Below are 27921 nucleotides of genomic sequence, written 5' to 3'. Positions count from 1 at the left end.
GCTCCGCTCTATGGGCTAATAAAAAACACTAAACAGTTCAAACTTACCTAATTTGTATATTTTATTTCATTTACAGTGCTTCATTATTTAGCCTTAGAACATCTATAAAAGCAGTTACGTTTGTTTGTTTATTTATTTAGATCAGAGTTTCACATAGCCCAGGCTGATCTCCAACTGTGTAGCTGAAGGTGACCTTGAATTCCTGATCCTTCTGCTGTCACTTCCCAAATATATATATATATATATATATATATATATATATATATATATATATATACTTATAGAGCTGGTTTGTTTTATATTTGCTGATTAAGAAATAAATGAAGATGGGCTGGAAAGATGGCTCAGAGGTTAAGAGCACCAACTGCTCTTCCAGAGGTCCTGAGTTCAATTCCCAGCACCCACATGGTGGCTCACAACCATCTGTAATGAGATCTGGCACCCTCTTTCGGATATATAATAAATAAATAAATCTTTTTAAAAAAAAAAAAAAAGAAAGAAATAAATGAAGGGAGCATGAAGAGATTGACTCACCCGAGGCTACACAGCCACTTACTACAGAGCCGAGACATAGGCACATCTGAGGACAGCGCCCAGTCATCAGCATCCCTGAGGATGACCCACAAAATCTGGCCCGGGAGGCCTTAGAGAAATCCCTACTGTTGCAGGAGGGACTTGGAAACTCAAGACACCTACTCACCCCTCCATGGGGTGCAGGGCAATGGCCCTGGGCTTCTCCAGGTTCTGCCACAGCAGCACCTTCCGATGGCCCCCATCCAGGTTAGCCACCTCAATCCTCGATGTCCCAGAGTCAGTCCAGTAGAGCTTGTCATGGACCCAATCCACAGCCAGGCCCCCTAGTGAGAAGAGACAGTGGGAATGTGTCAGGGATTCACCCTAGGCAGTTCTGGGTCCTAGAGACAAGAGCAAACTCTTCCAAGAAGCCATTTCCGGGGCCAGGACCTTGTGGTAACTATTTTACATGCGTCAGTTCATTTAACCATCACAGGTCTGTGAGCTAGGTAATACAGTCTCCACAAAATGGAAATGGAGAACTCAAGCAACTGACTGAGGTCATGAATTTCTTCCTCACATGGCTGAGGATGACCTTGAACTCCTGATCCCCCTGCCTTTACCTCAGGAGTGCGCCATCAAAGCCTGGTTGGACAACAGATCCTAGGTACCTGATCCATCCTCCCTCCCTGTCTCTTTTCCCCCTCCCTTTTATTGTGGCTGGTGCTGGGGATAGAATTCAGTGCCTTTCTTAACTCCAGCCCTGCATACCAACTTCCAAGTCACTTAACCTGCTTGTAGGTCTGAGGTCACCAAATTAGCTGTTGCCTTTTGTTTGTTGAGCTGGGGGAGGGGAGGGTTTCATGTATCCTGGCCTCTCCTCAACCTGGACACAGTTAGGAATGACCTTGACTTCTGATCTTTCTGTTTCTACCTCTTCAGTGTTAGGATCACAGGCATCAACAGGTCTGGTTTATGCAGTGCTGGGGGATCAAACCCAGGGCATTACGTATTCATGCTAGGCAAGCGCTCCATCACCTAAACAACATCGTCAGCTCTACAGTTGTTTTCTGTGTCAGAGTTCCACCCAGATTTCACTGGAAGAGACATTCTGCACCGTGCAGTTTGTAAACACGGCCTGTTCCTTCCTTTCCACTGGTTTTTTTTTTTTTGTTGTTGTTGTTGTTTTTTTTTTTTTTTCAGACAGGGTTTCTCTATGTAGTTTGGTGCTTGTCCTGGATCTCACTCTGTAGACCAGGCTGGCCTCAAACTCACAGAGATCCGCCTGGCTCTGCCTCCCGAGTGCTGGGACTAAAGGTGTGTGCCACCGCCACCCGGCTCCACTGCTTTTTTACACATTGGCTCCCTGGCTTTCCACTCAGGGCCTTGTTTTCCTACCTGGGCTCTCTAGCCCAGTAGACACAACCTCCTCCACATTGCTGCCATTAAGGTTGGCACGGAGGATGCGATCCAGGGTGACATCAGACCAGAAGACCAGCTCCCGCCGGTGATGAAAGTCAAGGGCAATGGCGTTCTCCAGGTTGTTGAGTAGCAGTGTGTATTCAGAGCGGTGCGGGAGCACCTGCCGGATGTCGATACGATTGGCAAAGAGTAGCACAGGTTCTGGCCCTGGACACAGCATAGAAATAAAAGCCCACTGGGCTTCAGAGCTACCAGATACCCAACAGCATGCACCCTCAGGCCCTCAGCTGACAGCTGGGGATGGACCCTTTGCCCTCTAGAGTATGTCTCAAGCTGTGGGCATCTGAACTAGAAAAGTAGAATCCTCTCCAACCCCAACCCAATCGCCTTTTGCTTGGGGCCCCGGATTGCAACTTGCAGACATAAATCTCTGTACTTCTTAGGAAGTCCCTCAGCTCTAGAGCACCTGGCATTCCTCTCTTTGGTCCTAGCCCACCCAGCCAAGTGCCAGCTCTCCTTACCCAGAGCCTTGCAGCTGCGCCGGTCAGGCCGTAGCTCATAACCTGCTTCACACCAGCACTGGAAAGCCCCCTCGCTGTTTGTGCAGCCCTGGCTGCAGTAGCCCTCCTCAGCACATTCGTTCACATCTGTGGACACCAGGCGGGGTCAGGAGGCCTGCCTACGGCCATCCCCCCACTCCGATTCACTCCTCAGTCCCATCCCCGTATCCCCATCTACTGCCTCAGCCTGGTGGGAAACTGTGTAACAAGCAATTCGGGGCTTTGAGGTCAGGCAGACCTGATTTCAAATCCCACTTCTGCTGCTTACTAGCTGCGTGGCCTTGGGTAAGTTACTCACACTCTCTGCCCTTCAGTTTCCCCTAGCTGCAAAATGGGAGAAACGATCCCCACTTTCCGGAGTTAGTGCAATGATGGAATGACGTCACAGCGGGTATGTCCCACCGCTTCCTATAGGCTGCTCCCACTCAGCATCCTGACTCTCCCCCAGCGCAGGCCTCAGCTCACCCTGGCATGTTCTCCCATCCTCTGTGAGCCGGTAGCCTGTGTGGCAGGTACACTGCACTGCCCCTCGCACCGTCTGGCACTTCTGGGCACAGCCACCGTTGTTAACATTGCAGTTCTCCTCACCCGTCCGGGGCCCTGTGCCAGCCAAGCCAGAGTTGGGAGTTGAGCCCAGAATCCACCCCCGTCCAGTCAATTTGGCATGCCACCTGGACCACGAAGAACAGCTCCCGAAAACTGCGAGAGTCACAAGGGAGTCCTCCCTTTGAACCCTACGGGTGGGGTTCGGCCACAAACCACGGGCCAGGCCCGTACACTAGAGACACTCACGACAGTTCTGCTGTGGGTTTTCGTCACTGTTGTCACCGCAGTCATTGACCCCGTTGCACAGCTTCCTCTGCCCAATGCAACGCCCGTTCCAACACAGGAACTGGTCGGAGGCACACTGGGGGCTTCCTAGAAAGAGAGGGAGGACGGGAGAGTCAGGTCGCAGGAGGGCACGGCTTGGGTCCGCCAGGGACGGGAGCCTGTCATTTTCCAGGGTAAACAGGAGTCAGATGAGAGGCAGGTGGGAGGGCTGGGGTCCAAGGCAGGAAACAGCTCAGACAAGGCTGCTTGAGTGTCGTTTTCTCCCTGAGATTCCACAGTGGGCGAGTGACAGGGACAGAGTGAGAGAGTGTACCGTCATACGCAGAACCAGGTTTAGTGGGTTGAGGGCGTAGACACAGAGACTGCCAGGCCTTCCCGCAGAGGGGAAGCGAACGCAAGGGCTGCTGGCCGGAGAGCGGCCCTTCCTCCCAAGGGCAGCGGGAGAGTGAGAACCGGAGCAGCTGCTAAGACTCACAGCCCTGCCTTTGTGTTTCAGAACGTGGGCACGGGTCAACAGTGCACCTGGACTGTACGTGTGCATGTGTGTGCATGTGTGCGATGTGCTGTGTGTACACGTTTGTTTGTGGTGCACGGGTGCATGTGTGTGTATGTGTTTGCGGTGCATGCATGCCCATATAGGTGCAAGCAGAGGCCAGAGGAAGACACCTGATAACTTCCACCTTACTGCCTTGAGACAAAGTTTCTCGGTGAATCAGAAGCTGGTCACTTTGGCTAGGCTGGCTGGCTAGTGAGCTTCTAGAATCTGACTCTCTCTGTCTCCCAGTATTGGTGTCACGGGCACTCACAGCCACGTCCAACTTTTCACGTGGGTACTAGGGATTTGAACTTGGGTTCTCGTGCTTGTGCAGCAAGTGCTTTGACTCACTGAGCTGCCTCCCCCGCCCCTGCTCCTGCATCTGAGCCTGCTCACGGGGCACGGCAGGGAACGTCCAGGCCGTTGGAGAGGGAATGAAACACGATTTCTGGCCAGCTGAGAAGCAGTGGCCATGCTCTCTTTTCCCTCGGCCTCCCACTCCCAACATCAGGAGAGGGGCCTGGGGCACCCCTGGGAGACTCTACCTGTGTTCTCACAGTTTTCCTCATCACTGTTGTCTGCACAGTCATCCTCCCCATCACAGCGCCAGGACAGACGGACACAGCGGCCTGACCGACAGCGAAACTGTTCGGCTGTGCACATGGAGGTGGCTGGACAAAGCAAAAGTCTAATGAAAGGCTGGCCCCACCTCAGGCTGAAACGCTACTCTGCCGCCCTAAGCACACAGCCCCCCTTCTTGACAGTGATGTCACAGGTTATATTCTTTTTTTTGGTTTTTCGAGACAGGGTTTCTCTGTGTAGCTTTGCACCTTTCCTGGATCTCGCTCTGTAGACCAGGCTGGCCTCGAACTCACAGAGATCCGCCTGCCTCTGCCTCCCGAGTGCTGGGATTAAAGGTGTGCGCCACCACCGCCCGGCTCACAGGTTATATTCTTATGAATCAGGTGGCCCTTGCTCAGAGCGCCTTCCTGTCACCTGCTGGAAAACTGCCATGATGTGTCTATAAATCCACAGACTACAAGGCGACTGGTACCCCTTTGAAGAGATTGCCTCTGTGCAGTGTACAATCTACACAGCTGTCCAGCTGTTTAACACGTCCTGGCTCGGTTGGCCCCCAAACCCCTCTCCTCCGTTCCCCACCGCCTTGGATGCCGCCCTCAACTCACTGCAGTTGCGCTCGTCAGACTGGTCATCACAGTCTGCGTCTCCATCACAGCGCCAGCCTGCGTTGATGCACAGGCCACTGTCACACATGAATTCCCCAGCGCGGCAGGGCTGGTGGGAAGCTGGGGAAACAAAGATCTTCTGTCTCTAAGCAGCCTGTGCACACAGTGCCTCACGGTAGAGCAGAAAGTCCCATCTCCTGCCCCTCCCAACACTCCAGCTCCTCCCCAGAGAGACCTTGGAATCCGGACACTCCTCCCCTCAGCGCCTGCCCCAGCTGGCACCTGTGCCCGGCCATCCATCGGAGGAGCTCCTCCAGGCTGCCCGCCCCTCCTCCCGGCCGGCCAGAGCACTCACAGCAGTCAGACTCGTCCGACCAGTCTCCGCAGTCGTCATCTCCGTCACAGTGGTAGATGTCGAGGATGCAGCGGCCATAGGCACACTGGAACTCCTCCAGGTTGCAAGGAGGAGAGGGAACTGCTGAGGCTGGAAGGGAGGAGAGCAGCCCTCAGGTCCCGGTGCCTGGGGACAGGGGCCTGACTTTTCACAGGGACAAGCGGCACAGGCAAGGTGTCTTCCTTAAATGGTTTGCAAGTGGGCTCCATTTGTGATGGTCCTACAGACGTCCACATGCTGGTGGACCAGAGGGAGTCAACCCTCCATCACTGCTGCTGCCCTAGCTCAGGGCTCATGGATCTCAGGCTGGTCTCAAACAAATACAACCTTGAAATCTCGATCCTTCTGCCTCGGCCTCCTGCCTGTTAGGATTACGTACAGTCGTGTACTACTATGCCTTCCTGGTTTGCGCAGTGCTGAGGACAGAACCCAGGGCTTCGCGCAGGCCAAGCAAGCACCTGTATAAGCCACACCCCCAACACCCCAGCATCGCTCCTTTAGGACACACGCTCCCTTGCCGCACGCAACCCTCTCAGCCGGCCCTCGTCCAGGAGCCGGGGCCCTCACTCATCGTCCCAGCCCAGCAACCTCAGGTGGAGGACCACTCACGGCAGCCCTCCTCGTCAGAGCCGTCTTTGCAGTCCGTGTCTCCGTCGCAGTACCAATGCTCAGCAATGCAGCTCCCATCACTGCAGCGGAATTCCTTGTCTGAGCACTTGCGCATGTCTAGGGATGCAATGAGACAGGAGTCCCCTAGACTCTCCTCTTACCATCCTCCCTTGGTGGTTAGGAGCCGTCCATATTCCTGACAGTATAGACTGCTCTGCCCTCCTGCCACCTCCTTCTGGGGGCGGCGCCAAACCCCTGGAGCAGCTTCAGGTGAGCCCGTAGCCACTCCCACCCTGGACCCCGTCCTGCTCCCAGAGCACCGCTCACCACACTGCTCGTCACTGTTGTCACCACAGTCGTTGTCTCCATCACAGTGCCACAGACTCCGGATGCAGTAGCCGTTCTGGCAGGGGAACTCATCCTCCTCACACTCCCGGGGGGCTGTGGGCACAGATGAATCAGGCTGCTGTGGACAGAGAGCACAGTGCCTGCCAGCCCCTCAGTGAAGCCTTCTGTGGCCGTCAACGGTCCCAGTGCTGCCCCCAGGGGAGGTGACCCCATCGCCGTCGGGTGGGCTTAGCTGACCAAGAGAGGCGGGAGAAGGTCAGAACAAAAGCTGAAGACCCAGGGGCTCATGTGGGCCGGGGGCATCGTATCCTGACAGAAAATCCTTTCCCAACAGAGCCCATGGAGTTCGCCTGTGCCCCTCCAACACTCACGACAGTCCTGCTCGTCAGAGTCATCTTCACAGTCATTGTCCCCGTCGCACACCCAGGAGCGGCGGATACACTTGCCGTTGTCACAGTGGAAGTCCAGAGGGGAACAGGTTGGCAGCACTGGGTCCAAGGGAAGGCAAAGGTGAGTCAGGCAGGCAGGCTACACCAGCCGGAAATCCTTGCCCAGCAGCCTGACTCCAAATCCCCCTGTCCTCCCTCCCTCCTACCCCTGCCCCCAGCAGAGCAGCAGAAGAGAATGGGAGGGCAGCAGAAAACCTGTCCGCTAACACACGTAAGCAGTATAAAAAACTCGGGCAAGAGAGAAAAGCAGGGCGTGGTTGTAACAGTCGGTAGAGTGCGGCCTAACATGCATGAAGCCCTGGGTTTGATCATCAGCCCCTCATAAGGCTAGGGGTGGAGGCGAACGCATGTAATTCCAACACTTGGGAGGTAGAGGCAGGAGGATCAGAAGCTCAAGGTCCTCAGCTACATATCAAGTGTGAGACCAGCCTGAACTACATGAGACCCTGCCTCAGAAGATACCAGGCGGGGCACTTTCCCCTCCTTTCCTCTTATTAGAGGATGATTGACACATCTGGGTCCCACTTCTAGAAGTCATTATGATGAGTAAGTCACCTGCATTCTCTGAGCAGGGTTTCCTCTGACTATCCAAGGGGATAATTGCACTCAACTCACAGAGGTCTTTTGAGATAATGTGTATGAAAGTGATACATGAAAGGGAAGCATTTATCATTATCACAATTAGCTGAGCTGGTTAGGGTTAATGAGGTCCAGGTTGTAGCTTCGTTCCATTAGACTAATTAGTCACCATCAGACGTAGATGCTACGGGCCAGACATGTACCCCTAAACCCAGACAACTGGCTTAACAGTGAGATTTATATATATCCAAGACAGGACATCCTGGCCCATTGTCTGTCCGTGACTATGCTGGAAGAACAGCAAATTTAAATAGAATGCAAGGCTTTTTCTTTCCCAGTGTGAGGAGAGGGTTGAATCTAGAACCTCACGCATGCAAGGCAGGTAGCTCCGCTGTTGGTCCACAGCCTCAGCCAGTCATTTATGTGCCTATGGTACATATATACTCATTCAGGCAGATATATGCATGTGTGTCAACATCAGGGGTCTTCTTCAAGAGCTCTCTACCCTATTTTTGAAGTTTATTATTATTGTGGGGAGAGGGCTCGGGAGCCACACAGTGCTCACGAGAGATCAAGGAATAACTTTCTAGAGTTGGTTTTCTCTGTCTACCATGTGAGTCCTAGAAACCAAACCTAGTCATCAGGCTCGGTGGCAAGCACCCTTACCTGCTAAGCAATCTCACCACTACCCCCAAAGATAAAATTTCTTATAAGGCTTATCTTATTTAACATTTGTGATTATACAGAACACTGAAATAAGAAACAAGAAAATAATCTGCATGTATGTATACCATATAAAAATTTAAATGTATGCATGCAGCATACATACAGAATTCACAAATACAAGGAGAGTTATTTAAAGACTCTTTGTGGCTTCAAGAGTATTTTCTTTTATACCTTTTCCAACATTTTTCTTTTTCTTTCTTTCTTTCTTTCTTTTTCTTTTTTTTTCTTTTTTCTTTTTTTTTTGAGATAGGGTTTCTATGTATAGCCCTGGCTGTCCAGAAACTCACTTTGTAGACCAAGATGGTCTCAAACTCAGAGATTTGCCTACCTCTGCCTCCCAAGTACTAGGATTAAAGGCGTAAGCCACAGTGCACATCCCTTTACCAATTTTTCAAAGTGTATTTTACTGGGATTATAGGCATGAACCACCCAATAGAAAAACAGATGGTTAAAGGTGTGCATGTGAAGGAGCCATGTTTCTCTCCACATCTGTCACACTTGCAAGACCCCAACCTTAAGTTGGACACCGGTGGACATAGAGCACTCCTTGGCCGGTCTTTCACCGCCTCCAGTAGCCCCGGGTTGCTACTTACTACACCCATCCTCATCGCTGTGGTCCCCGCAGTCATTGTCCCCGTCACACTGCCATTGGGCCGGGATGCAGGTACACTCGCCGAGGGCACTCACTGCACACGTGAAGTGGCTCCGACCACATGCACACTCCAGGTTGCTGGCTAGGCCTGGGCAGAAAGAAGAGGAAGTAGAGGGCCTCAACTCCCGTCCTCCCAATGCCTATAGGAGCCTAGTCCGTGGGCATTGTCACTCAGAGAGCCACAGGGACAGTGTAAAGGAGATGTGAGGAAAATGTAATTGTGCTTTCTGCCAGGGCAGACATGGTTCCAAAGATACCTCGAGACTTTGGGTTCATAGACAGCCCAGTTCTTTATACAACATCTCTGAAGGCCAGGAGACAAAGCCACCAAGGGGTGCTGTGCTTAGAAAGGAAGCAGGGGACAGATGACTGCTACTAAGATGCCTCTACAGTAGGCTTCCTTCCGAAATGGATACATCTGCCCCCATCTTGAACCCCAAGCACTGAGGGCAAGTGATAATAATGACACCAGAACCCTGGAGCCTCTTAACGTCAAGGAATCCACATGGGGAGGTAAGAAGAAGTTTGTGAGCCCTACCGTCAGATTTTGCTTTTGAGGAGGGTGACCAGATCAAGCCACCTCAGGACAGAGCCAACTGGGCCCCGTCAGTGCCTTCCTGTCTGTGAGACAGACCACAGCCTGGAGGAAGGCTGTCGGCCCCTCCCCCAACCTCAGCAGCATGCAGCTGGGCTTTCCCTATTGAGCATCAAGCTATCTGCCTGGCCAAGTCTCATGACTGGCTGCTGTGCCCCCTCCCCAGAGTACCCAGCAGGATGCCCTGGGATGGCGTGTGAATGGCTCAGTGCCCCTGCTCCAGCCTCAGCTGGAACAAAGGGTTCTTCCAGGGTCACTCTCCCCCCTCAGATTATTCATCTAAGCCGCTGGGCTGCTGCAGCTGGAAGGAGGGGGCTGGCCTTGTTGCTCATCCCTTTTCTAGCTCTCTTCTCTTCCTCCCATTAGCTGGGTCCAGCCTTCGGGCTGGGCTGGAGCAGGGAAGGAGTCAGCTTTCCATCCCCACTCCTGTTCCTGTACTCTTCACCGCTGCGCCCCCAGTCTTCCCACTTCTCTCCCGAAGGTGTGAGGCTGAGGCAGAGCTTCCTAGCCTGCAATGGATGGATGAACATGTACATGGATGGCCAATCAGCCTTTGGCATCTGTGAGCCTCTCGAGCTATAGGCAAAATGTATATTTCTGGAGTGAGGGACCTCAGACTCCTACCAGGTTCTCAGCTGAGGCCTGGCCTTCCCTCGACTGTCTACTGTAAGGGATCTAACTACCCCAGGGAAGATGCAGAATTCCCTGCAGAAGACAAGTGGGGTCCTTTCAGGAGGGTTAACAGCTTTGCATACCTCATGAGAAGGCCTCACTAGAAGCCCAACACCCCAGTCCAGAGGGATCTTCCCCAGAGAAACTCAAAAAATCCAATTGCTCAGGGCTCTAGCCTGCTCCTTTCCATTCCTAGAGAACTAAGGAGTAAGGGCATTGCTCACTAAGACCTTAGGCAACTGAGCCTGAGGAACAGTGGCTCAGCACAGTATAAGCCCTCCTTTAGGGAATCCTGGCTAGATTCAGCAGCATGGGATATTCCATGCAAGGATATCCCAGGCACACAACTCCCCTTCGTGGAGAAGCTGCAGGAAGAACATAAAGCTTCATTAGTAGGTGTCAACAGGAGTAGAGGAATAGATTTGCCCTTCAGTAGACTAGTGGTCCACCAGGCAGCTGGGGAGTAGAAGCCAGGGATGCAGTTAAGCATCCCAGCAGTGCACAGGATGCTCCCTGTCCCCACTAACTGGACCGCAAGTCAACAGAGGTGGAGAAACATTGTAGAGTCATACAGTAACAGAGACAGACCTGGAGGGAGATCGAGAAAGAAGGACAAAGAGGAAGAAGGGACAAAATGGAGGGACACAAAACAGGAAAAATGTGAGATTTGGAGCAGACAAGCAAACCTTGGATTCCACCAATCAGGTGCATAACATTGTGCAATTCCCCCTCCCCCTCCTCTTAAGTAGTACTGGGATCAAACCCACTAAGTCACATCCCAGACCTCTTTTTACTTTTTATTTTGATACAAGGTTCGGGGTTTCATTAAGTTGCTGGCCTGGAATTTATTCTGTAGGCCAGACAGGCCTTAAACTTGAAAGCCTTCTGCTTGGGCATCCCAAGTAGCTGGGATCAACAGGCTGCACTGCCAGGCTTAGCTTCGTGTCTTAATATGGTACAGAAGAGAGAAAGATAAAATAAAAGCCAGAATTAGACATAAAAATCCATGTGGAATAAACGAAGTTTAAGCCATGGCACATTGAAAATGATCACTAAGCAGACACGGGAGATTGGAGGTATGCAGATGGGGACCACATTTCCCCAAAAGGCCTTGACTGGGGAATTGTTGAATACCAGGGATGGGAGAGCAAGATGAGCAGTTTCCTGGTAACCAGGCGAGGGAAACAACTACAGAGGGCTGAAGAGATGCTCAACAGTTAAAAACACCGCTGCTCTTCCAGAAGTCTGGGTTCGATTCCCAGCACCCACGTGGCTCACACCTGTATGCAGCCCCAGTTCCAGGGGATCTGGTGCCACTCCTGACCTCCTTGGGCACTGCACACAGGGTGCACAGACAGGCAAAATATTCATACACATAAAATGAAAATAAATATTTTTTAAAAAAGAGAGTACAAGAAGGCAAAGAGAAGCCATCAACCTTTCCCCGGCCCCCACATTTGGCTGAACGATAGCATGAGTTCTGATGTCCTGGTGCATGAACACAGTGTTCCATCAGTCGGCCATCGAGCTGCAGGTAGCTAAAGACACACAACTTCCTGCATGTCAGAGAAATGGCTGAAGTCAGAGCTGTGGCGACGTTCAGGCAGCCACCGGTCAGACAAACTCTTGACTTGGGCATTCATACAGGAAGCAGACACATTATACTCCAAAAGGCAGGCTTCTGGACAACTGCTTCCCCTCTGGAATCCCCAGGGATGGAATTCTGTCTTCTCACTCACGTCTTGGCCATGACCATAAAGGGCAGCTTTTAACCCTTTTTGCATAAAAGAATGGAGAGCAAAGGAAGGGAAGCAAATGGCGGAGGGTGGAGTCGGCAGCTCTCCTGGCTCCCAGGGGCTCAGGCTATAGCCCTTCCTTCCACCTCCCGCACTCTGCCTCAGGTGTTCATGATCGCTCATAAGGCATCACTCTTGGGACCTGTGCTAAGACGCTTACAGAAGCTTCTTTTTATTTTTGAGACAGGGTCTTTTTTTGAGACAGCTCTATTTGACTTGGAATTCGCTGTGTAGACCAGCTGGCCTCAAACTCAGAGCTCTGCCTGCCTCTGCCTCACAAGTGCTAGTATTAAAGGCGTGCGCCTCCACATCTGGCTTCAGAGAATCTTCTTGACAGGTTAACCAAAAATCTCACCATTTACATCTCAGCTCCCTCAATCCAGCTATCTCAGCCATACTTACCAGTGCTTTCTTTGGAAAGGGAGAAGGCAAATGCTCACCAGGGGTACCAGTCAGACCCTCTATAACATCATAGACAGCAAGAGAGTCCACATTTTTGAGAAGTTAGTTAATCAAAAGTCTCTGTTTGCTCATCCATAAAATGGGGATGAAAGCAATTCTACACCAAGGAGTCTGGAAATGGTCCTCCTGCTTCTACTTCCCAAGTGCTGGGATTACAGATGTACACCCCTATGCGTGATGTATGAGGTGCTAGAGATTGAACCCAGGGCTTCATGCATGTTAGCAAGCAGTCTATCAACTGAACTGCATCCCCGGTCCCTGGTGCCCTCCTTTTCTTTTTTTTTTTTTTGGAGTGACAAGGAATGAACCCAAGGCTTCCAACATGCTAAATATACACTCTACTGCTGAGTCACAGCTCTTAGGCCTGCTCATTCTGGAAGATGTCAGAGCCTTCTTTTCCTGTTTCACTGGCAGGAACGATGAGCTACAAACCTTATTTAATGAGAATAAGTTATCTGAGAGTCTATAACTACATCCAGACCAAGAGGCAACCTGACTCAGCTCCTGAGGCAGCATACTTGAGGGGACATCCATGTGGCAAACCAGTCTATGTTGAAAGGGACAACAACAAGGAGCCGCATAGAAATGGACCCATAAACCCCATCTACCAGAGTTTGCTAGGAGAGTATAGCTTGCCTAGCAAACATCAATAGTAGTAGTAGTAGCAGTCATCATCATCATCACCACCACCATCATCATCATCATCATCACCGTCATCACCATCATCATCACCATCACCCCCACCATCACCATTATCACCATCATCATCACCATCATCATCACCATCACCATCATCATCACCATTATCACCATCATCATCATCACAGTCATCACCATCATCATCACCATCACCACCACCATCCCATCATCATCATCACCATTATCACCATCATCACCATCATCATCATCACCACCATCGCCACCACCATCATCATCACCATTATCATCACCATTATCATCACCATCACCATCATCATCACCATCACCACCACCATCCCACCATCATCATCACCATCATCACCATCATCACCACCACCATCATCACCACCATCACCACCACCATCATCACCATCACCACCACCATCCTACCACCATCATCACCATCATCACCATCATCACCATCATCACCATCATCATCACAGAGCTAAGCAGCAGGCAGTTGACAATAGCTTTCCTAACACTGCCCTGCTTGGACCTATTTGGCCCAGGCTGAGCTGGAAGTCCCTGCCCTGTGTCCCTTTGTGTTGCCCACTTACTAGACCTAAGCTTCTTGGCTGTTGAAAGTGTGTGCCAGACAGCTCTTACTCATATTCACAGCGCATGTTCGGTGCTGGATGTATCGGATGAGCAGTACAAGTTTGTTAAGTGCATGAGTAATGCATGCTGGAGTCTTGTGAGAGGAGGAGTCAAAGTAGGAGAGAGGCCCTGAATGGTCAGCCTAAAAGTAGCCAGTTCCTCTCTAACCGGTACTCAGGAGAACAGCCAATTCCTCTCTAACTGGTGCTCAGGAGAACTTAGGCCTCTCTCTCCGCAGGCAGTTTCCTGGTTCTGTTCAGGTGAAGTTCTCTCCCTCGGGAGCTCCTTTCGATGTATTCTCAGACTGTGACACTGACATACCGTAACTAAACTCATTTCCGTCTTACAGCCAGCCTGACCTGGCTGATTCCTTGGTGACCCTCTCAAAAGAGACACACTAGATATGTGATTACAGGTTCCAGAAAGTTCGGGCATCTTTTTTTTTTTCCCTCTTCTACTTTTAAAAATAGAAAATAAATTCTTATTTAAGCCGGGCGGTGGTGGTGGCGGCGGCGGCGGACGCCTTTATTCCCAGCACTCGGGAGGCCGAGCCAGGCGGATCTCTGTGAGTTCGAGGCCAGCCTGGGCTACCAAGTGAGTTCCAGGAAAAGGCGCAAAGCTACACAGAGAAACCCTGTCTCGAAAAACCAAAAAAAAAAAAAAAATTCTTATTTAAAATATTTATTTATTGGGGCTGAGGAGATGGCTCAGTGGTTGAGAGCACTGACTGCTTTTCCAAAGGACCTGGTTCAATTCTCAGCACCCACATGGCAGCTCACAACTGTCTGTAACTCCAATTCCAGAGGATCTGACACCTTCACACAGACATACATACAGATAAAACACCAATGTACATGAAATATAAATAAATAAATAAATAAATAAATAAATCCATTTTTAAAAGACCCTAAAAATGCTATTTATTTATTTATTTGTTTGTTTGTTTGTTTAGTGCGCGCGCGCGCGAATCCTGCGTGTACACCCAGAAGGCCAGAAAACGGCATTAGATCTTTTGGAACTAGAGTTTCTAACTGTTGTGAGCTGCCATATGGGTGCTGGGAATCCAACCTAGGTCTTCTGCTCTTAATCTCTGAGCCATGTCTCCAGCCCAGAAAATACAATTTTAATATTCAGCAGCCAAAGTTATGAGGCAGAAACGTACAATGTTAAGACCCTGGGAACAATACTTCCCAGAGTACAATCCTGTTCCTTCTCGTTCCTGAGCAGTTCATCTTCTTATCTTTTATCTTAGGTTTTCCTCAGGAAAAACAGAACAAAAGAACTCCTACCACATAGAGACGTTTTTTAAAAATACTTCATTTCTGAGAGGTACTCGGCATAATGCCTGCTACATACTATTCACCTTTTTATTTCTGTCTTTAAGACAGGGTCTTAAATTTGTGATCCCCCTGCCTCAGCCTCCCAAATGCTAAGATTATAGGGGTACACCACCACACTCTGGTACGAGCTAAGTGTCAATAAATGATAGATCTGGAGGCTGAGGTACATAGGTCAGAGTGAGTGATAGAGTGAACACTTAGCACACTCAAGGCCCTGGGTTTAATCCCTAGTCCCCACATAAATAAATAATCAAAACAAGCCAGGTGCAGTGGCATGCCCCCATAACCACAGCTACTCAGGAAACAGAGGCTGCAAGATCCCTTGAGTCCAGGATGCCAGGGCCAGGCTGGGGATGCGGGGCCAGACTGGGGATAGGGAGATGACAAATGGGTTAAGCACTTGCTACCCAAGCATGAGTTTGGACCCTAGCACCCACGTAAAAGCCAGGTACGGGGTTATGCACTTTTAAGTGCTAAGTGGACAGATGGAGTTTGATCCCGAGGACACACATGGTGGAAAGAGAAAACCAACTTCCTCAAGTTGTCTCATAGCTTCCACCCATGCTCTGGTACGTACACACACCACACACACACACACACACACACACACACACACACTCAGGCACGCATGCACGCACTCACTCACTCCCCCCTGCGCCCTCCGCAGGCCTGACAGGAAGTGGAGCTGCAGGGCTGTGATCCCCAGAGACACTGACAACCTCAGAAGCAGCTTTACTCCACGTGCTAATCAGGTGTCTCTCCTAATACCTTACTTTCTACCTGCCTGGCCTTACACCTAGAAATGGGGAGAGGATCCCTCCCGGTCCCCCAAAGGCACTGCCTGGAACCTGGAGCTCCCTGGCTGCAGAAAATCTCCGGTGATAAATTACGCGGCAGCACCTTTGTGTGGCTGCCTCTCAGCCAGATGGGAGGTTTGCCCCCAGTCTTTTGTTTCCGGCTTGGCTCAAAGCTCGGATCCCTAGCTCTGCACAGAGGTGAGGGGGAGCTCCCATAGGCCAAGTCAGGGCTTGCTGTGAGTCCTAGCCAGGCTTTCTCCAGCTGGGGCTCAGGCAGCGCCCCTCCCTCCTCAGGCTCACCTGAATGGGGGGGGGGGGGGAGCAGGCGTCAGAAATAGCTGACAGTCCATCCACTCATCTGCGGAACCCAGATGGGAATGCCTACGTGCACAGAAAGAATGAAGGCTGCACGGATGGGCGGAAGAGGTGCCCAGGGGCACCTGGGATGTTTGCTTCTTGCTAAATCAAAGGCACAACAGAAAATAGACGGCCAGGAAGCTAAAAGAATCGGCTTTTCTTAACGGCTGCTCTGGGTTACAGACAACTTTCTGCAGTTCCCAGAAGCATCACAACACTGGCACCAACTTAAAAGGAAGAAACAAAGAGACAACGGGGTCAAACTTTGGGGTGGAGGAGCTGGGGGTTGAGGGGTGAGTCTGGGGCTGCAGACCGACATCAATTATCTCAGGCACTGATAGGACTGCTGACTGAAGACTGTGGCCGTGAAGAAGCATGCTCCCAACAGCCCAGCCCCCAAAGTGGGGCAATTACTACCTCTAGAGCTCTGGGCCCTGACTCCTTCCGCAGGCCAGTGGGAGGGACAGGTTGGAATTCTAAACTGTTCCAGCTACAAGAGACCTCAGGTAACCCCTCTCACCCTGGGTCACAGCAGTCTTAGGGTGAGAAGTTGTAGGGCTCACTTCTGACCTCTCAACATGGATGTTCCCAAGGGAGTTCCTCTCTCTCTGGAGCAGGCTCCCCAAACTTCCCTTCATAGGGTAATAAACCTCTTTTCTGGAAGTGTGGACAGAAGTGAACTACTCTTAGGTTTCACCAAGTTTTCAAGAAGGAAAAAGAAAGGACAAGTTTAAAAAAGAAAGAAAGAAAGAAAGAAAAAAGAAAGGACAAGTTGTTTCATAAAGAAGAAAGAGGTCGGTTGGGGGAAAGCAGTTGAAATGAATGAAGGGCCAAGCCTCCTTTACCATATGAGACACTGTAGTGTAACTTATCTGGCTCCCACATTCCAAACCCCAGAATCATCTCTGATCCATTTAGGCACAATTACTAACAAACAGTTGACATTTATCCAGGCCTGTAGCTACACAGCAGTTGTTCGGCTCCAGGCTGGATAATGTGAACATGCTATCATCTCTTAATTTTTACAGCGTGAAATTTTCACGGGTGAAAATGTATTACCACTCCCCTCCCCCACTCTGTCCTCATTTGCAGATAAGAGCCCCAAAGTTCAGGAAGAGCCAGGTGTCAAAGCCAAGTCTGCCTGTGCTTTCTCACAGAGTTTGACAGGCATGTCTGCTGAATGGATGAACAAATGCCTGTGTGCAATGCTCAGCTTGGGCAGTGCTCCTGGGTGTACTGGGGAGAATGAGCCTGACCACACCAGCTCTGGGCTTCAGGAAGAGCAACAAGCGTAGGTAATCATCAGTGCTATTTTTAGGGCCAAACTCAGGCTCTGCCAACTAAACCTCAGCACCTAGTCTTTCTTGGGATACTGAATCCCACTAGGCTAAGGAGAGAAAGACATTCACTGTTGGAGAGAAGATGGCTACCAGGATACAGGCCGGGACTCACATGATCCCCCCCTCCCCCATCCATGCATCTGTGACAAAATTTGGCTACACTATACCAAAGGATGTAGAGATGGTAGCTGGTAACAGGCTAACAGACCCAGCTGACCAAAGACATGGACCTCTCCTATGATTTGAGATATGTCCAGTAATAAGACAAGATACATTTTTTAGTTTCTGAAATTACTCTGTTCTCATTCAAGAACCCCGCCCTGTATTGATTATCTATTTAAGAAGCAGCAACATCCCATCACCCTTCATCTTGGGATCAAGACTAGCAGTTAGTCTGTAGAATGCTTATGCAAAGAACTACAAAGCGTCCTGTCCTCTGTGACCTCCTGTGTCCTTTGCTGGCCCAGAGGATGAGCATGCCCAACGTGCTTTGTGTCAGACGTGGCCTGACTTCATTCCCTTGCACCTGTTATTCTTAATACGAGGTGCCAGTAGCAAAGATGTCATCTGATATCCAACAGGGGACAGAGGAGGAAATCCAGAATAAGTGACAAGCCAAGCATCTTGCACAAGTCTAAGGGATCAAGGGCAAGGTCACTCGAGTACCATGACAACCATAGCCATGACAATAACCACGTGTAAATAAGACTAGCCTCAAGCTCAATTATTTTGAACTCATCTTCAGAAACTTTTTTTTTTTTTTTTTTAATCTACCTAAGCACTTCTGGGCAGAACTGTCAGTGTTCACTTCCCTAGAAAAGACTTCCAAGGTGGTTTACACACACTGCAGTTGTAACTCACAGGATGAAAATACCCATGGCTATTACTAGCCATTAAGTTTCCTTTCAAAATCTTAAAATTTTAAAACAAGAGCATTTATTGTTGTTAGCTTTAGTTTTGAGACAGAGTCTTATGAAGCCCAAGCTAGCCTTGAACTCCTAAGGTAGCTGAGGATGACCTTGAACTCCCAATCCTGTTGCTTCCACCTACCAAGTACTGGGCATGGAGACAGGCTTTTTGTCTTATGAGGGAAGGGTCTTGCTCTACATACAGTCTGGGATGACCTCAAACTGCGAGGCCCAGACTGGCCTCACCCTCGCTTCCATCCTCCTGCCTCCGTCTCCCAAGTGATAAGCCACCATGCCTAGTTTTTCCTCTTTTTTCAAAAGTTTTGTTATTTTTTTATTTTTATGTGTGGGGGTAGGGTTTTGCCTTGCATATGTGTCTGTGCACCACATGTGTGAAGTACTGGAAGAGGCCAGAAGAGGGTGTCAGATTCCCTGGAACTGAAGTTACAGACAGTTGTGAGCTGCCAAGTAGGTGGTGGGAACGAACCCGGGGTCCTCTGGAAGAGCATCCAGTGCTCTTAATCACGGAGACATCTCTCCAGCCACATCCTTCTATAAGTTGAAGAACGGATTGTGATCTAGGCCAACACCAGACAGCGAGGCTCTAGGAAAACCCCCCAAGGACTAATAGAATATAAACAAACTTCTTGGTCTAGTGTGGAATTCACTCCTAGCTGAGGTTGTCTATGTAAGCAATGCAGGGCAAAGCTTTTCAGGAGCACCTCTTCCGGGCCTGGACTTAATGTTGGGGATCCTAGTGGGATTTGGGGGTGGGGGTGGGGTGGCGGTTGCAGACTCTGCGACCGCTCTTGGTCTCACTGCAAATCTGTCTTCTATGGGTCTCCAAGGACGGCTCCGTATTAGGCCCCGCAAAGTGCAAATTTTCCTACCTCTGCCTACTCCGTGTGCACAGGAAGTCTCCCAACTTAGAAATTTCTGTTAAACCTTTTCCTCTAAAAATGAACCTAAACAAGCCACCAAGACCCCTCTAATGCTTTTTCTGTAAAGCATTACTAATCTACGGTTCTCTGCCCCTGTTCTCACCCCCATCCTCCATGCAGATGTAATGTATGTAGTTTTGACAGCAGCTCTGGAGCAGTGAATTCCTCTTGGCCAGTCTCAGTCCGGAACCTTCCAGCTCCCCCTTCCCTGGGGCAGAAGGCGACAATCTCCTCTTTGGCTTTGTTGGTATCCGTTTTAGCCCCCACCCCACCCCCCCTTTTCCTAGTGCCTAGCTATTTCCCTTGATCTTTTTCAAAACTTCCTCCAGGGGGCCGAGAGGAAAGTTCCATCCCCTTCCCTTGCAGCCCGAAGGGGGGAAACCCCCCAAAAGCATAGCTGTCCCTTTAAGGGGCCCATGTGGTGGGAAGAACAGTTACATTCCTACCCCAGTAGGGCTGCTGTCCCAACACGCCGAAGAGGCTACAAATAACCTTCGAGGAGAGAGCCCGGGAGGAGGAGAGCGAGGCGCGAAGAGGAACGTGGGTCAGCCAGGCTACCACTCCTCGGAGAGAAAGGACTCCATCAGCGCTAGATACCACATGGAAAAGGGCATTGAAAACCCACGCGTAGTTTAAATAACAGACACCAGAACTCTGTTTTGGATTCGGGAGCTAAAACAATCTTTAAAACAAGTGCCCAGACAGCTCCACACCCTGCCAGGCAAGTTCCGAAATCTGCACTTTCCACACGAGCTCCTCCAAGGGAAAGAAAGAACCCGTGCACCGCCAGGGTCTGCAGACCGCTCTTTCTGAACCCCACCCCCTCGTCCAGCAGCCCGGAGAATCGGAAGAACTGGATCTCCCCCACGTGGAAAAGCCGGCGGGTGAATATGGTTGGAGTTCCAAGATCGATCTTTGATCTTTGGGCACAAACTCAGAGGCAGCTGCTAAATCACAGGGTGCACCCATGTTCCCAAGCGGCTGCAGAGAGGCAGATTCCGCTGGAGTCCTAAGTAGACACAACAGTTGCGTCCGGGCACCGAACACGTTATTAATAAGGAGCAGATGAAGCAGCAGTGCCGCTGCCATCCGCCCAGCTCCCCCGAGGCCAAGGCCCCATCGCATGGGCCGGGAGGCTGCCTTTGGAAGTTCCCTAAGAACGCACCCCCCTGCCCTCTACCCCGGCCAGGACGGATCTGCCGGAGCCTTCCAGCAGTTTCTTCCCAAATTTCCTCCCCAACCTCTTTTCCATCACGGTTCCCCACCCCTCCCTTGGGGAGGATCCGGGGCAGGAAGCTGATTGGCCGCAGCCAGGAGAGGGAACCCAAAACTCCACTTAGGGGAGATGTTGCAAGCAAATATGACCAAAGACCCTAGGAGATAACCGGGTGTGGAGTTCGAGGAATTGCTCCCCAAGTCCATGAATCCCGGGTGTTCAAGTAACCCAGATTCTGCTGGGCCCCTCTCCGCAATCCACCCGGGATCCCACAGATCCTGGAAAGAGAACTATTTACAATTTATGGGTTTAGCGACCGTCCTCCCCGCCTGCCTTTCTTTGCACGCATTCATTCGCACGCACCAGGGACACAGAAGCCCTGCCTTAACCTGAAAGGGAACTAGCCCCTAGCTTTTTAAAGAGCAACGATGGAAGCCGAGCGAGCGTCTCGGATCGGATCGTATGCTACTCGGCCCAGACCACAGCGGGGACGAGTTCCTCCACCACTGTCCCCTCTCGGGCTTGAAGAGCTGCGGGAGCTCCTCTTTGCTTTCCTCCGCACGCTCTGCCAGGGTTACTGCTTGAAGTGAGCTCAAGGTTGGGATCTCAGGCCCCAGCCTGCGCCGTCCCGCTCCCGGGAGGCGAGTCCTGCAGCGGCCAGACTCAGGGACAAACTTTCCCGGTGGCCCGGTCGGCGCGGGCGCTGCGACGCAGCTTACCGTGTGCGCAGAGCAGGGCGCCAAGCAGCAGCGCGCCCCACCATCGCCTCATGGTGCTGCGGCCGCCGCCGGCGCTCCCTGCCGGCCCGGGGGTCCCGCGGGCTCCTACGGGACGCCGGGGCTGAGAGAATCAGCGGAGGGTCCCCTTGGGGTGGAAAGCGTCCCGGGTCCCGCGCGGCTGGCGCGCCCTGCAAGTCGCCCTCCGGGCTGCTGCCGCCTCCAGTGCTGCCGGAGCCGAAGCCGCCCCGCCAGGGGACCGGGAGGGGGTGTCCCGAGCCCGGCCGCCCCGCCCCCCGCGCTTCAGCCCCCGCCGCCACCACCGCGCCTGGTCCCGCCCCCGGCTCTGGCCCGGCCCCTTCCCGCCCTCTGCCCTCGCCCCCCAGTCGCAGGACCCCACCCGCCTGTGCCTCCTTCACTAGCCCTGGCTCCTACTCCGGCCGCCCCAACATTCCTAGCCTTCCGGAGAGAGCCCCTTATCTGTCTCCATTACTGCTTCTCAAATGTCCCCAACTTAAACAGAAAATTATCCTAGTGGCAACTCTCAGCCCGGGTTAATTCTAGTTCTACATCAGGGAGGAGCACCCGTGCTGACCCAAGTCGCCTGGGCGTGACCCCGGCCCCCCTACCAGCCCAAACTCCAGACTTTATTGTAATGTCTCAGAAATATGCAAGGCTTGCGAGTGCTAATTCTCCCGGCCTTTATTGACATCAAACAAGGGACATCAGGGGGCCTGCAGTGCTTGGTCTAAACTAGTGTTCTCACTGTCAAAATTCCTATTCTGAAGTTTCTCTTCTTGCACCCCGGCCCCTCTCCCGGTCTAGGCAGTGTTGTTCTAGGGCTAAATAATTCGGCCACCTCCCCTTTTCATTTACTCATTTCCTGAGGTAAGGTTGTCTGGGTCCTGTCGCCCCGGTTCAGACGTCCAGATTTGGCCCAGACAGACTCAGTTCCTCCTCACTGTCTGTAAATCAGCGCTGTTAGCCTCTTCACCATCTTTGACTTTCTGATCCTGGCCAGGAAGGGGTGGGGGTGGGGGTAAGGAAATAAATCCGTGCTAGGAGTTGCACTCCCCCAAGACCTCGGCCTTGCTTCAGCTTCCGTTTGTAGGGCCTTCCAGCAATATGAAACCTTTGGATTACTGCATACATTTGTAAACTATTTCCGATGTTATCTCTGTGGCCTATCCCGCTCCCCCATGTATACTAGTAGGCATTCGTTAACTTTGCTGCCTCTCCTGTTCCCAGGTTGTTTTGTTGCTTTATGCCTACACCCCCAACTTTTCTAGGGCCTGAGCTATCACTTTCCCTTCCAAGCTGATATGCCAACATCGTCTGGTTTTCAATCATCTTAGCCTGAATTTAGCTGAGAAGGAAGTAATTTGGTATAGTGCAAAGTGGATATTAGGCATTTTCTCCAAATGGGTAGGTTGACATTTCATCCTTGTTTTCCATTTTCCAAGGCTTTCACTTTAAATTGCCATCTTTGACCAAAGCTAACATTAAGCATACTTTGTGAAAGCTACAATAACAGAAAAATGTGATATTAACTCTTTCTTAGTCCGTACTTTATGCTGTCACACCACCTACCCCCGAAATTTTCGCCTAGATTCAATTTGGTTGAACTTAGCATCACCATGGTAACCAATGTCTAGATTTTTTTTTTGGCTGTGTAATTCTTCTTGGAGACTGAAGGGGGCAGTAGAATCAGATAAGGTTTATGTGGTTTTAGTGCTTGGGAAAGACCGTGGATCTGTTGGGCTTACTTATCATCCCTCCATCTGTCATTTTAGCCCGATGTCAAAGGAGAGAAAAGGGAAGGCCGATTCCTCAGCCTGCCCCTACCTTCCTAATTCAGTTCTTGGTTGTTCTCAGGATTTCAATACATGCTGCTTAGGAAAACTCACTTTTTAAAACTGATGAGAAAGACCTTGTGATTCCCGAGACCATATTTTGTTCCAAATGACAACAAGGGACATGTGGTATAATGAATACATTTGTCCCAAAGGAATCCAGAACAGACGTTCCCCATACTTTCAATGTCAGGGGATTAAGAATGTATAAACAGTTTCTATTCTGTGTGCAAAGGACAGGTCGCTTTCCAGAGGAATGATTTGTGTTGTTTTCTGGGATTGGAGAGGAAGCGGGGGACTAGCTGTTCCTGTCTCACTCAGAGAGTGAGACTGCATTTCCAGTGTGCATCCCAAATCCTTCACCATGCTTCAGTACAGTACTAGTGTGCAGAGCCATCCCTGGCTGCTGTGAGACACTGGGAATATCAATGGGTAAAAACTAACTTCGTGCAAAGTCCTTGCCTGGGTCACCCCCTAGGGTGAGCTAAGTCTTGGCTGTCAGAAACTGTTCGTATGCCAGGAGGAGTAAGCCATATTTATTTTTACCAGGCCTCTCAGACTTTCTTGTTTGGAGTGAGAGATCCTGAAAAGCATGCCAGAATGGGCTGTTTGTCTCCCTTTTATTGTCCTGCGGGACATGCCCCTAGAAAATTTGTAGGGAACTGCCAATTCCCGAGGGGTCTCAGAGGCGCTGGTTTCCTCAGAAACGCCATCCCCTTTCCTTCATCTTTCTAGGACAATCCAGGGAGCTGAATTTCCAAGATCACAATATTGCTTTGCATCACACCATCACTAATGACCTTTTCAAAGGAAATACGGGGGGGGGGGGAAGCACTACAGAAACAAGCAAGAAATGGGCACGATTTTGATCCAATTGTGGTGGTGGAATTCTTATAACTCGGGCATCACTCAGCAATTTAATTTCTAACCACAATTCTTTTTAAAGTGATAAAGGCCTGAAGCTTACATTTTAAGACATTTGATCAGGAATGACTTTGCAGGCATGGGGTAGTATCTGGAGGCATTTTGAAAGTGGACACCATTGATTTATAGTGGGTTATGTGAAGCCAAGTTTATTGGTGAACATCCTGTAATAAACAGGACACTCCTCAACAGGAAAGTATTACCAGCCCAACTCGTAAGTGGTGCTGAGCTTGAGAAACTACCTTATTTAATTTTTTTGGTGTGTGCATTGGTGTTTTTTCTTTGTGAGTGTGTCAGATCCCCTGGAACTGGAGTTATAGACAGTTGTGAGCTGCCATGCGGGTGCTGGGAATTGAATCCAGGTCCTCTGGAAGAGCAGCCAGTGCTCTTAACTGCTGAGCCGTCTCTCCGGCCCCAAGAAACTACTTTAAAAGATCGGGGACACGAGTGTGTAAATGAGCCCCATTCTCTCCGTGAACCCACTACCTTGTTGAGAGCAATGCAAACGGAGGGACTGTCCTTCACCTTTCCAAGGACACTAGATAGGACTGATGCCTTATGCTTGTAATCCCAGCACGTGGGAAGCTGATTCAAGAGGACTGGAGTAAATTCATGGGCAATCTGTGTTACATAGTGAATTCCTAGGCCTGGACTGCAGTGAAAAATCCTGTCTCAAAAAAAGATACAAAAGAAAGAAAGAAAGAAAGAAAGAAAGAAAGAAAGAAAGAAAGAAAGAAAGAAAGAAGAAAGCCAGGCAGTGGTGGCACATGCCTTTAATCCTAGCTTTCAGAGTCAGAGTGAGTTTGGTCTAGAGAGCAAGTTCCAGTCCACACAGAGAGACCTTGACTCAAACAAACAAACCACCACCACCACCAAACAAACAAACCCGGAAAGATAAGGGGAAAATTATTGCAAGAGAAATCAAGAAAAAAAAAAAAGACACAATTAAAAGATCTAACAGGCTGGTCCTAAAACTAACTACCATAAGCCTATTTCTAGTATTCATTCACTTAGTAATCTATTAAGGGTGATTTGTGCCAGGTACTGGTAAGACAGTTGTGAACAGATATATCGGGTCTCTGGAATTTATAATCTAATGGTCCCGGGGGCTGCATGCTTGCAATAAAAGAATGATCCTGTAAATGAGTTTAAAGTTAAATAATAGAAGGATGGAAGGAAAATGTGGGGCTCTTTGACAGGAGAGACCTGGTTTAGATTGGAAGTTTAAGGAAGGCCTGTGAGAAGTATTGACACTTGAAGTACTGACACTTGAAGAGTTATCAGACAGGCCAAGTATATAGCTCAGTGGTAGAGCACTTGCCTACCATGCATGGGGCTCTGGGTTAGATCACAACATGGAGAAAAAGACAACAGAAAAACTCATCAGGTTAACAGTAGCCAGGATGGTCTACCAGGGCAGAGGGAATGGTATGTGCAAAGGCCCAGAGCCAGGGAAGAAGCCATAGACTTTATGGAAAAGTATCACAGGCTTCAGAAATGGCTCAGTGGTTCAGAACACTGGCTGCTCTTCTAAAGGACCTAGGTTCAATTCCCAGCACCTAGACCACAGCTCATAACCATCTACAACTCCAGTCCTAGGAGATCCAATGCCCTTTCTGGCTTCTGTGTGCACCAGGCATACACTTGATGCATAGACATACACACAGGCAAAACTCTCATATACATAAAATAAAAATACTTTTTGAAAAAAAATGAAAAGCGTTATAAACAGTAATGGCTAAGCTTTTATCAAGGTTTGGGGGAGATATTAGTCGTTTTTGTTTTTTGGGTTTGTTTGGTTTTTTTTGACACAAACTAGAGTCACCTGGGAAGAGAGATTTTTTTTTTAACTAATGATTGATGAGGAGGGCCTCTATGGGCAGTGACACCCTGGACAGGTGGTTCTGAGTTATATGAGAAAGCACACTGAGTTAGCCAGTGTTCTCTTCTTCCGTGGTCTCTGCTTTAGAGTCCGCCCCAAGTTCCTGCTTTGGCTTTCCTCAACGATTGACTGTCACCTGTAAGCCAAAGAAACTCTTTCGTCCCCAAATAGGTTTTGGTTAGAGTTTTATTTCAGCAACAGGAAGTAAACTAACAGAGGCAGCTACTAGAGTCTGGGAACAGTGGACCTTTTCAGAGGACAGTATTTCTGCATGCCTCCACTTGTTAGTTTGTTTTGGGGGGACAGAGGTCTCATGTAGCCCCTGCTAGTTGAATTCATCATGGGACCGAAGATGACTTTGAACTCCTGACTCCTGTGTCCACCTCCCAAGAGTGCTGGGATTACAGGCATGTGCCACCATGTCCAATTTCGGTTTCTGTGCTTTCTGGCACCATTTCCAGTGCCTGCATTTTTTCCCCCTAGCTCAGCAGTGAAACTTGAGCCAGGACCTGGGGCATATGGCTGATTTTATGCCCTGGACTAACTTGGGGCACACCCTGCGAGGTGGGGCTTTGCAGAACATTTTTATCTCCTGCGAGCTTGATATTCACACACCTGACACAGATAAATAGAGCCTTTGCAGAAAAGAGCTTGCGTATTGTAGCAACAAAGATAAATTTAGAGTGGTGGACAACTAGACCGATAAGCAAGCGTTTGTTTAATAGCAAAACCCAATCAAAATCCACGTAAATGGTCTTTGTTTTCACGTGTGGACCTTGAGAATTTGTGCTCCATGAAGCAACCAAAGTGATGTCTTTAAAAAGGTAACTCCCATCGTGCCATGTCCTAAAATCCTTACTTTTCACGTGCCCTTGAGGTTCCCAGCTCTGCCTGCTTCGGTACTTTCCTCTCCCTCGTTCTGTTCTGGCCATGGTGCCGTTCCTTCATCTCGGAAGCAGGCCATCATTGCTCTCTTAGAACCTTTGCACGGGCTGTGTCTTCCACTTCAAGTGCTGCTTCCCTGTCTGCATCCTCTGGCTGGTCTTAGTTTAGCATCACAACCTCGGAGATGCCTCATGTGGCCACTGCCGTGTCTTGGACTCATGCACCACCCTTACCCTGCTCTCTTTCCTCTGCAGCACTCACCATTCTTTGAAATAAAGCTTGTTTGTTATTTCATGTTTGTTGTCTCCTTCCAAGCCACTGAATAATAAGCTTCAATGGTTTTGGGATCTTATCTATTTGATTCTCCAATACCTTAAAATTGGGCCTGCCTCATATGGCTCAATACTTCTTTCTGGTTAAATGAATGAAAACCAGCCGGGCGGTGGTGGCGCATGCCTTTAGTACCCAGCACTTGGGAGGCAGAGGCACGCAGATCTCTGTGAGTTCGAGGCCAGCGTGGGCTACAGAGTGAGTCCCAGGAAAGGTGCAAAGCTACACAGAGAAAAACCCTGTCTCGAAAAACCAAAAAAAAAAAACAAAAACAAAAACAAAAAACCCAAAAACAAAAAACAAAAACAAAAAAACCAGACAGTCTGCCAAGTATGGGAAAAGACAGAGATGAGTAAGATAGGATTCCTAACTTCAAATATGCTCAGAACCTAATGGAGAGGAAGACCTGTAAATCAGTTGTCTTGTAGTGAAAGTATGTACACAAGGCCGTAAAAACAGAGAGATGGTGATCTGTGAGTGTGAGGCAGCTGGACACTGAATATGGGGGATGTTTCTGCTGGGTACAGAAAGGAGATGATGGTGAAAGAGATGTAATTCAGATGTGAGAGACGGCATAAACAAAGTCATAACGAATCCAAAGCGGCTGTCATGTTCAAAGAATGATTGATAGTCTTTTGTGGATAGAAAAACCAAAGCTGAGATCTTAATCAGCTATTGCTAAAAATTGTTCCTGAATTAAATATCTCCTACATATTTTTACCTGTTTGCTTAATGAACATTTATGAAGTTCTTGCAAAATAAAAAGTGAAAGTCTTCTTTTTTAAGATATAAAATGTATATTGATG

General features: G+C 49.8%; 1 protein-coding gene across 1 annotated transcript in view; it reads right to left on the bottom strand.

Annotated features, from left to right (window-relative positions):
• The window catches only part of Lrp4 (LDL receptor related protein 4), a 51377-nt gene extending 30979 nt beyond the window's left edge, over positions 1 to 20398 (bottom strand). The window contains exons 1-15 of the mRNA XM_059258902.1: positions 20334 to 20398; positions 20023 to 20229; positions 19756 to 19898; positions 8747 to 8893; positions 6771 to 6887; positions 6379 to 6492; positions 6052 to 6168; positions 5404 to 5532; positions 5049 to 5168; positions 4407 to 4532; positions 3288 to 3413; positions 2961 to 3095; positions 2457 to 2582; positions 1912 to 2142; positions 701 to 857 (exon numbers count right to left, since the gene is read on the bottom strand). Of these exons, the coding sequence (XP_059114885.1) occupies positions 701 to 857; positions 1912 to 2142; positions 2457 to 2582; positions 2961 to 3095; positions 3288 to 3413; positions 4407 to 4532; positions 5049 to 5168; positions 5404 to 5532; positions 6052 to 6168; positions 6379 to 6492; positions 6771 to 6887; positions 8747 to 8893; positions 19756 to 19898; positions 20023 to 20229; positions 20334 to 20398 (2060 nt within the window). The remainder of the gene's footprint in view (positions 1 to 700; positions 858 to 1911; positions 2143 to 2456; positions 2583 to 2960; positions 3096 to 3287; positions 3414 to 4406; positions 4533 to 5048; positions 5169 to 5403; positions 5533 to 6051; positions 6169 to 6378; positions 6493 to 6770; positions 6888 to 8746; positions 8894 to 19755; positions 19899 to 20022; positions 20230 to 20333) is intronic.
• Positions 20399 to 27921: the final 7523 nt, after the last annotated feature.

The sequence above is a fragment of the Peromyscus eremicus genome, chromosome 4, assembly GCF_949786415.1.
Source record: "Peromyscus eremicus chromosome 4, PerEre_H2_v1, whole genome shotgun sequence".
Classification (NCBI taxonomy): Eukaryota; Metazoa; Chordata; class Mammalia; order Rodentia; family Cricetidae; genus Peromyscus; species Peromyscus eremicus.
The sequence above is the reverse complement of the archived record's forward strand: the minus strand, read 5'-3'. Positions and strand labels throughout refer to the sequence as shown.